Source organism: Rhinolophus ferrumequinum (assembly GCF_004115265.2).
Source record: "Rhinolophus ferrumequinum isolate MPI-CBG mRhiFer1 chromosome 15 unlocalized genomic scaffold, mRhiFer1_v1.p scaffold_54_arrow_ctg1_1, whole genome shotgun sequence".
NCBI lineage: Eukaryota > Metazoa > Chordata > Mammalia > Chiroptera > Rhinolophidae > Rhinolophus > Rhinolophus ferrumequinum.
This window is the reverse complement of record NW_022680357.1, coordinates 4,594,977-4,605,325: the sequence shown is the minus strand read 5'-3', so window position 1 is coordinate 4,605,325 and position 10,349 is coordinate 4,594,977. Positions and strand designations below refer to the sequence as shown.

At 51.6% G+C, this 10,349-nt stretch overlaps 1 protein-coding gene across 1 annotated transcript; it reads left to right on the top strand.

The window, feature by feature from the left end:
- Positions 1-4,948: 4,948 nt before the first annotated feature.
- ZSCAN10 (zinc finger and SCAN domain containing 10) lies at positions 4,949-8,189 on the top strand. The gene is made up of 5 exons (XM_033101107.1): positions 4,949-5,179; positions 5,392-5,659; positions 5,852-5,916; positions 6,077-6,134; positions 6,661-8,189. The coding sequence occupies exons 1-5, from the start codon at positions 4,949-4,951 to the stop codon at positions 8,187-8,189; spliced, it is 2,151 nt and encodes a 716-aa protein (XP_032956998.1).
- The last annotated feature ends 2,160 nt before the right edge of the window (positions 8,190-10,349 follow it).

The following is a 10,349-nucleotide window of genomic DNA, read 5'->3' as shown; positions in this document are numbered from 1 at the left end:
CCTGGGCCTAGGGGCGGCCAGACCCGAGCCTCCAGCCACCGTGCAGGTGACCCCGAGTCCCCAGGAAGGGTGGTGCCGTCGGGGTGTCCACGCCCCGTGAACGCTCAGGGGACACCGCAGATTCCCCTGAGGAAGGCGCCCTCTGGGCTGCCGACAACAGCACAACCCAAAAAGGTCCCTTAGAGCAAAAGGAAAGGTTTGACTTTGGAGTTAAGAGTCAGTGGTGAGGTCACTTCCTCCCCCAGGAGACCCTGCTTTGTCATTGGTAAATCTGGGGACAAAAGCCACCTGGCAGGATTCTTGGGAGGATTTTAGATGGCGATGCTGATGGCGCCCTCTCTTCCCCCATTACATGGTCCTGTTGTTTTCTTCTTAGCGCCCACCACTGTTGGCTGCTGGCCCCTGAGCTCAGGGCCTGTTCCTCCTTACCTCTGTGTTCTCAGCATCTACAGTTGTGCCTGGGACACGGCAGGCCCTTGGTAAAGATTTGTTTCATGAATGAAATGTCTAACAAAGAGCCCCGCACACAGCAGGCATTTTAAAATGGCAGCTCTTGTCCCCCCAAAAAAGTACAGGCTGACAGACCCCCAAGGGGCAGAGGACCAGTCCTGATTAAGAGGGTCACAGTTCCTACTTGGGGGGGTAGTTAGATTCTTATGTAGTCCGGGGTGAAATGTGGATTAGCCTCTTTCTCTTTATTTCTTTGGCCCCGCCCAGCCTTCTCCCCACCCCTCTCCCAAACCGGGAGGTTAGGGATTAACTCTAGGAAGCCCCCCTCATCACCTGGATGGGACTGGGGCAGGGAACTTCCTGTTCCATTTTCCTGGAGTCCTTTCCCAGGCTGGCCGAGCCTGACTTTGGTCCCGTGGCCCTCAGAGAACTCTGCCTCTGGAGTGGGGACTCCCGAGTGGTGAGTTGCAGGGAGGCCTGGGGTGCAGGCTGCCAGGACAGACATAAGGGGTTACAGCAACTTGGACAGAGAGCTGGGGGGGGGGGAGTGGGGGTGGATGAGGAGGGCTGTTCCACACCTCGATGGTGGGATAGGGGATTTGGTGGCTGGTGGCTGGAAGAAAGTCAGGAGGGTGTGGGTGGTCTGTGCTGGGAAGGAGCCCAGTGCCAGCTAGGTTTGCCCACATCAGGGAGGTTGCGGGACTTCCTATGACATGAGCTTGCTGTACCCACTGGGGAGGGGAAGGCAGCCTCCATTTTTCCCCAGGTGGACTGACCGGCTTCATCGACTCAGCGTAGCACTGGGAGGGGAGCCCGGACGACAAAGACAAGCCCCTCTTGGTAACTGTGTCCAGGGAGAAAGGGCGAGTTCCTGGCTGAGGACCCCAGCTCAGGCTCTCCCGTTGTCTGACTGGGTTTCAAGGCAGCACCTCCACCCCAGGCTGGTCCAGCATTTGCCTCCCCACCCCTTTGGGCGGGCTGCAAAATAAGCTGGTCAAATATTAGAGGGCGGCTGTAGAGTCTCCCCACCCCCACCCCAACCCACCCCCTACAGATGTGCATATTAACAGAGCTTTTGTCTTGGAGACCTGGGACGGGCGGGAGGGAAAAACTCTATAGCCGACTTCCCTTGAATTCACCACTTTCAAACCTTTTGGTAAGACCTCACCTGGAGGTTCCGGCGCTCCAGGTGTCTAGGCCTGATCGCTGGAATTTGGAGTCCCTTATTTTTTCTGATTCATGCTGTGATATTCTGGCGAAGACAAAGCAAATTGCCCAGGGCGAGAGGAAAACTGGGTCCTTTTCTGTTTCTGAGGTTTTGCAATGTGGTCAAGATCAGCATTCTCACTTTAGAACAAATCTTGTCTCCAACTGGTGTGACTTTGAACAAGTTACCCATCCTCTCTGAGCGTGGTCTTTGCACTTATTAAATGGAGAATTATAGTTTACCCTGTGGGCTGTAGTGGGATTAAGTGCCCTGTATAGATAAGCATTCAGTACCTGCCAGCTGTTAACACAGGGTTCCTGATTACATGTGATTCGTTCTCTAATTATTTTGCTCTTGCTACTAAAACAATGAAACAAAAACCCATTTTCTTGAACGTTGCGCAGACTTTTTCTGCACCATTTTTGCATGCATTCCTCAAAAATTGCAGCTGCGAGGTAGCCATTATATCCTCATTTTGTTATTTCTACTAACAAACATTGAAGTCACTGCAAGTGCTGGGTGAACAGTTATCGAAGGAGACCGGAATAGGCAACAGACCCCGTTCCTACTCACAGGCCAAGGGGAGAAATACACTCAACCGAGATCGTGGCATAGTGTGACTCTGGAGGGGGAGAGACAGGTGGCTAGTGTGTTGTGGAGTCCCAGAAGTGAGGCGACAATGGATGGAAGGAACCAGTAGTTAAAAGCTCCACGTAGGGTCAGATGCCAAATTGCAGGAAAGAATGGAGGTTGGACAGACTGAGGGAAGACTCATGAGATGCTGAAGGTGGGAAGAGACTGGGGAAGTGATGGAGGGAGGAGGGGGAAAGAAGAGAAGACACTGGAGGGAAGAGGAAGACTGGAGAGAAGCAGGAAAGTGGGGGAGGGGAAGGAAGCTGGGAAGATGCTGGAGGGAGGTGGGGGAGGCTGGAGAAGAGGCGGGCCTGGTCAGGTGGACAGGATGTAGGCCTGGGTCTTTGTTTTAGCATCTTGTCCCTCCTTCTCTGAAGCTGGAAGTGCTAGGACAAGATTTTTAAAAAAACAAACACCCAGTTTTTCTCTGTTCTACCACTTCACACCCCACTCACCCCACCTGAAACGTAGGTTCAGAGAGCCCTCAGCCCCATAGCTCGAGGGCTCAACAAACTCCAAAGCTCTGGACCAGGCTGACCTCTCTGGCGCCGTTGCCAAGGCTGGGTTACCTTCTTAGGCAAATGTCTGTACCTTCTGAGCGTTGGTGTCCTCAGCTATAAAATGGGACCAGCTATTAGCTGTGCTCGCTTGTGTTATTATCCAGTAATAATGAAAACAATAATACTAGCCAGCCCTTATGCACACCCACCATCTACTCCCTTTAGGTGGTGGGAAGTGATGTGGAGGCTTTTTTCTCATCCCCTTGTGGGAGTGGGGGTGGGGAAACAGGTTTGGGAGAAACTCATTTGTAGCCCTGAGGCTAGAAAGCAGGGAGGGCAGAGATGTTGCAACTTGAGTTTCTGTATCCATAAAAGAATTCCTGCCTGAATTAAAATATAAAAGTACCCCAAAGCTCTGGAACAAGAGCTCTGGTACAGGCCTGTTCAGAAAAAGGTAAGCCTTCTGGGTTGTGCTAAAGGACTGAACTAAGTCCCCTGTGGGTGGGACTGAACTTGGGGCAGCTCCCACTTTAGTAGTTGGACTACCCCAGAAAAGCAAGGAGTAGCCTCACAGGTCGCTTTAGGGGAAGAGGGGCTCAGTTGGTCCTGGAGGCGAGGTCCTGGAGGTTGTCAGTCGCATGGATCCAGTGCCCCCTGGTGGCTAGGTAGAAACAGTTTATTGCTCGCCAGATTTCACAGGAATGGATACTTCCCAGAGGAGTAGACCAAGGAATGATCCAGAATTTTAAAAAATAACAAAGAAAAGGAAATGACTGACACTCTCGCCCATTTCCTTAGCTCCCATGGGCATATTCACTAGAGGCCTTTGAAATAGGCAAGACAGCTCTGGCCTGCCTTGGAGACAAATCTCTGCAAGCTGTAAGCCTCAATCTCTCACCTGGAGACCCATCCACCCATCCCAGCTCCTCAGCTCATTCTGGCCTCAGTCTCTGGGGATGGAGCCCAGGGAAGTGAGGTGACTGGAACACCAGTGGGAGTTTAGCCCTGTACTGGTCAACTGGGTGGCTTTGGCCTTGACGGAGAAGAACCACTTCCAGAGCCATAAAGTGAGGGTCAGGCTGTCTAGTCAAAGAGATCATATGCATGAGCTTTCCCCCTAAGCTTTTACCTTTAAAATTCTTAAACTTCCAGAGAAGTTGAAAGAGCAGTGCAATAAATATCTCCATCTCCCAGATGGCTATAATTTTGCCACATTGGCCCTGTCAGGCCATAAATCTGGCTGAGCCCTCCTCATGCCCCTTTACATCATAAACCACAGAACTGAAATTCCATCTTAGAAACGCATCTCCATCATCATCTAGTGCCCCATCCATATTCAAATTTCCCCAACTGACCACAGAATATCTTTTAAAGCCTTTTAATTAAAATCAGGATCTAATCAAGTTTTGTGCATTTGGTTGTAAAGGGTGGTAGTCTCCTCTAGAGCAACGTGACCCTTCGGGCACTTATTTTTAATAACATAGACTCTGAAAAAACTGGGGCCAGCTCTTTTGGGGAACGTTCAGTCTTTAGGATTTGTTCAGTTGTTTCCTTGAGTGATCATTTGACTTGTTCTTATTCCCTTAAATGCCCTTTAATCTGAAAGTTGGGTCTGAAGGCTGAATTGGATTGCAGTGGAACAAGTTTGGCAAGGACTCTTCTTCGGTGGTACCATTTACTCCCTGTGGCATGACGTCAAAAGGCAGGGAAAGCTAGATTGTCCTCTCTTGGGGATGCAAAGTGTGATTGCTTGGGTAAAATGAGGAGAAGTTCTAACTGTTGCAGGAGGGGATGGTCATAGAGAACGGTCCGTTTTCTCTGGCTTTTGGTGCATTGGTCTGGCTGAGCCATTACGCACAATCAGTACAAGAAATGATTCCTCTGGAGGCCACATCTTTAGGCATATCTTAACACCACAGGTGTGAGAGCAGAGACGGAGAGAGACCCGAGAGTAAGAGCAGCTGCAGTGAGGTGTTCCCCCAAGGTGAGAAGGATGCTTGTAGAAACTGTTCCAGCTGTGCGGGAGCCAGAGCAACTTGGAGCAGTCAAACTGGAGGAAGAGGAGGAGGAAGCTCCTGGCCTCTCCAGGAGACCACAGATCAGGCTTCGGCCAGAGGTGGCTCACCAGCTCTTCAGATGCTTCCAGTATCAGGAGGACATGGGGCCCAGGGCATCACTGAGCCGGCTCCGGGAGCTCTGTAGCCACTGGCTGCGGCCTGAGCTGCACACCAAGAAGCAAATCCTGGAGCTGCTGGTGCTGGAGCAGTTCCTGAGCGTGCTGCCCCCACACCTCCTAGCCCGGCTACAGGGCCAGCCGCTCAGGGATGGCGAGGAGGTGGTGCTGCTGCTGGAGGGTGTCCAGAGGGAGTCCATTGACGTGGGACCACTGGTAAGAGGGTGGCAGCAGGTGGGAAAGACAAGAACTTTATTGCCCCATTAATAAATCACGGAACATTCCACTTTCCTTCAACAATTCCTTCTTAACCTCCTAATTCCTTCCCTGTCTGACTCTCACCTTTCCTCGGACCCATTTTCCTTGGGAGCCACTAAGACATGGATTACCACCCTGTCTGTTGCCTAACATGGATGTGTTTCAAACAGGATTTTAGTTTTAATGCTGGCAAGAATTATCCCCGTGCAGACATCACCTTGGAAGACCAAGGGGGCCCTTCCCAGGTCTCTAGCCATAGCCCCAAAAAGGAAGGGCCCCCAGAAGGGCCTTTAGCCCTGGAGCCATTGCAGGAACTTCCATCATCCCAGCCAGGGCCCTCCCAGCCTGCTGAGCTGGGGGTCTGGAGACGCACCCCAAGTTCAAAGCAGCCACTGAGCCCAGGTCCCAAGAGGACATTCCAGGCCCTACAAGAGAGTGGTGAGGAGCTGATGCCCGAGGAAGATGGGAGCTGGGAGGCCAGGTGGGGAGGAAAGAGGGCAGCCTCCCTAGTTGACAGGAATGGGGGAGCTAAGATATCTGTCCCGGGGCCCTGGCAGTAGGTGCATATCCTCATAGCCCCATGTGGATAAGGCTGGCTTCTCACAGTTCTTTCTCCCCCTTTGCTGTCAGCCCACCAGGGCCCCAAGCTGTGGCCTGAGGAAAACTCCCATGATCAGGAGCTGGCAGCTGTGCTGGTGAGTTGGACTGGTCCCCTCGCTCCAGGTCGTTCTGCCTCTGCAGTTTTAGCATATCCAAGTCTTCCTGAGTTTTAGCCTTGAAAACTCTTCATGCCCTTCAGGTCCCAGAGAACTGTTCCTTTCTCACCCAGGGTCTCTGCCTCTCCTTTTGTTACAGGAGTCTCTGACCTTTGAAGATGTCCCAGCGAAGAAGGCGTGGCCTGTGCACCCTCTGGGTAAGAGGCCCTTCTTGGGCTTACGACCACTGAAGGCTCTTTGTTGTTCTGAAGCTCCAGACCCTACCTGATACTTTGGCCTCTTTGGCTAAAAATGGGCTAGTTTGATGAGGAGATACGTATATTCAAAGGTTCTGTATTCCTATATCTGATCTAATCATCAACCCCTTTAACTCGGAGCTTTGAGCTTTTAAAAAAACAAAAACTTTTACTTGTTGTAAGTGTGTTTTCCAGCTCCAAGACAAATAATTGTTTCAATCTAGTTGAGGAGGGTGCAGCTCACAGTGGCCCATGTGGGAATCCGACCGGCCACCTTATTGTTAAGAGCACCACACTCTAACCAACTGCACTAACTGGCTGCCCCTAACTCTGAGCTTTTAAAATAGGTGGTTACCCCAGAGTTTTGCTAATGGGTATGAGTGCTTGCCAGGGCCGCCTGGCCTGCTTCCAGGCAAGGAGGTTCTGGCGATTCCCAGGAAGACCCTAGGAATTGAACTGACCGTCCTGTTTCCTGCTTCTTTTACAGGATTTGAAAGCAGAATCCCAGACGAGGAGTTTAAAGAAGATCCCAAAGGGGCTGCCTGGCCTGCTGCCATCTCGGCAGAGTCTCTGGCAGGTAGTCCGGCGGTGGCAGAAGAGCCCCATGCGCAATCACTTGGGCAGGCCTCTGGGATGAGCAGCCCCCTTGGAGGAGGGTCCCCTTCTGGCAACAGTGATGTTCTAGAGGCCAAAGTGACCGCTGGGGGACCCCGTTCAGAGCAAGAAATGAAGTTCATCTGCACAGAGTGCGGGTTGAGCTTCTCCAAGCTGGCTCGCCTGGAAGGGCACCAGCTCCGGTCTCACCCGGGCTTGCGGTCCTTTCCGTGCCCGTGCTGCGGGAAGACTTTCGGCCGCAATTCCATCCTCAAGCTGCACATGCGCACGCACACGGACGAGCGGCCACACGCCTGCCACCTCTGCAGCGACCGCTTCCGCCAGAGCTCACATCTGAATAAGCACCTGCAGACGCACTCCGAGCCAGCCTTCCTGTGCGCCGAGTGTGGCCAGGGCTTCCAGAGCCGAGCCAAGCTCCTGCAGCACCTGCTGGCGCACGCCCAGGACCAGAAAGACCCCTGCGCCCAGGAGACCAAGGCCGAAGTGCCGAAGCTGGCCGTCGTCTTGTGCTCCCATTGTGGCCGAACCTTCCAGCGCCGCTCCAGCCTCAAGCGCCACCTACGGATTCATGCCAAAGACAAAGGCCACCAGCGCTCGGAGAGCAGGCCCTACGTGTGCAGCGACTGCGGCAAGGCTTTCCGGCGCAGCGAGCACCTGGGGGCCCATCTGCGCGTGCACACCGGCGAGCGGCCCTTCTCCTGCCTGGTCTGCAGCCGTCGATTCAGCCAGAGCTCCCAGCTGGTCTGCCACCAGCGGGTGCACACTGGCGAGAAGCCCTACGGCTGCCCGCAGTGCGGGAAGCGCTTCGTGCGTCGGGCTGGCCTCGCCCGCCACCTCCTGACCCACGGCGGCCCGAGGCCCCACCGCTGCACCCAGTGTGGCAAGAGCTTCAGCCAGACGCAGGACCTGGCCCGCCACCGGCGCAGCCACGCGGGCGAGAAGCCCTGCCGCTGCAGCGAGTGTGGCGAGGGTTTCAGCCAGAGTGCCCACCTGGTACGCCACCAGCGTATCCACACCGGGGAGAAGCCCCACGCCTGTGATACCTGCGGCCACCGCTTCCGCAACAGCTCCAACCTGGCCCGCCACCGCCGTAGCCACACAGGTGAGCGGCCTTACTGCTGCAAGACGTGCGGCCGGAGCTTCCGGCGCAACGCCCACCTGCAGCGGCACCTAGCCACCCACGCAGGGGCAGGAGACCCGGCGGCGTCCGGGCAGGCTGAGCCACCGCAGGAGTGCCTGGAGTGTGGCAAGAGCTTCAGCCGCAGCTGCAACCTGCTGCGTCACATGCTGGTGCACACAGGAGCCAGGCCCTACTCGTGCACACAGTGTGGCCGCAGCTTCAGCCGCAACTCCCACCTCCTGCGCCACCTGAGAACCCACTCCCGGGAGACGGTGTACTAACTTCGTTCAGGTTCCACCAGGCCTGCCCTATCCTGCACCGCAGCCACGGTCTGCAGAAGAGGTCTGTGTCCGTATACCCCACCCATCTACGTGGGTCTTATCCCCCAACCTCCCTCTGGCTTCACCAACCCTGCATGTTATTTCTTCCCTTCCCCAGAAGTATCTCTTCCTGGCCCCAGGAATGTATTGTAAAATACCCACAGTAAAACAGCCTTCTTGAAAATGGTCCCCTTTCACTTTTTTTAAAGTTCACCCAGATGCCATCTGTAACCCTCCTCACTGTGTCACACTGTGATACCTTTCTCCCTCCCCCACCCCAGTACCTTCAATAGAAGGCTGGAGGGACCAGGTCTGGGGAGAGTTCCCCGGTACCCCCAGAAAGGCCCAGAGTGAGGGAGTGTGTGTGAGGGGGTGGCCATCTATCACAGCCAGCTGTGGGTCAGGCCAAGGAATCTCACCCTGAAATTTCTTTTCCTCTGGAGTCCACCCTAATCTGTGCTGTCCAGTACAGTGTCCTCTAGCCATATGTGGCTATTTAAATTAATTAAAATTGAATAAAATTTTAAATCTAGATTCAGGATGATTATGGGAAACCTGTTGTTTTGTAATGTTGGTAACCAATTTAAATGGAAAATGCTAGCAGGTGAAATGAAACCTGCCTGTAGCCAAGTCGGGTTCCTGACCACCCATAATCCACTAAGCCCAAAACTGGATTGGCGGTGTGCCCCACCTTCCTTTTCCTACACATCAAGCATTCTTGGCCTTCCTCACCCTCCCATAGACAGACTTTCATTTTGTTTTGTTTTGTTTTGTTTCCTTTGAGGATAGCCAAAACTTGTACTTCACAAGCGTTAAAGTTCATTATACATTAATCAGCTGGTAGAGCTTAATATCTATTCCTTTGGTGTTAGAATACTGATAGTCTTAAGCAGTAATAAAACCCAAAACAGGAGAGAACAATATTTCATCAAAAGAGAGACAATTAGACAAATATCTACTTGTGAACAGACATGTCTAAGGAAAAAAATGAAGGCGTGATGCAGAAGGAACTTAGGAAGAGGAATTAAATTCACTTTCTTAATGATAATGCCAGAGTGGAAAACAAACTGAAGTCAGTTCTGTATTGACAACAATGATGGAAAGAAGCAAGAGATAATCTCAAAGAAAAAAACCATCCAAAACATTGAAATGGCTTTGTATTTCCCTTAGGTGCTGACTGAAGGCAAATAACTAACATGGTAAGGAGAGTGGCTCGTGTGGGTGTCATACTCCTTATCTTCAAAGGGTAAAGCTCTGGATTAGATATCAAATACGATACCCACCCACTACCCTCCCTCTCTAGCACCCACGATAAGCAACAAATCAGGGATTTCCTTGCTGAAACCAGCCTGAGCCTGGTGACCCTCTACACAGCCAGGTGGCCACTGCCCATCAAACCTTTTACTGATCAAATTGGAACCAATTTGCTTTTCTCAGTTTTGATGTTAAATAACAAGCCCTCCAGGGTTAGAGTTCTATATTCATATAACTAACAGGGTTATTCCATGAATGTAATTTTGAAATGTTTAATTCAGAAATTTCTTATATATTTTTTTGAAAACAAATATAAATGCTGGGGGCGGCCGGTTAGCTCAGATGGTTAGAGCGCGGTGCTCATAACACCAGGGTTGCAGTTTCGATCCCTGCATGGGCCACCGTGAACTGCGCCCTCCACAAGTAGATTGAAACAACTACTTGACTTGAATCTGATGGGTCCTGGAAAAACACACTTAAAATGAAATACAAATGCTAGTAGGATCAATAGAAATCACTTAAAATTGCGATACAGTCAGATAAATTCTCAATTAAATCTATGGTCAGCATTATCAATTCAAAGTTAATACCTACAGAAATCCTACCAGCACACTGTGAGTTAGTCAGTCTGTTATTTCTAATACAGATTACAAAATGATGTATGTGACATAATTTATTTAGGTCCAATAAAAATAGTGGATCATTACCACTACCTACAACTGATTAAATACACAAATGTACTGCACAATACATATTATACAAGCTAATTTGTAACTTTAAAAATGTATTCATAAACCGGGATGAACTACAAGCCCCTTGAGTAAACTCTAGTGAACTGTTCAACATTCCAGCCACTAGAAACATGAC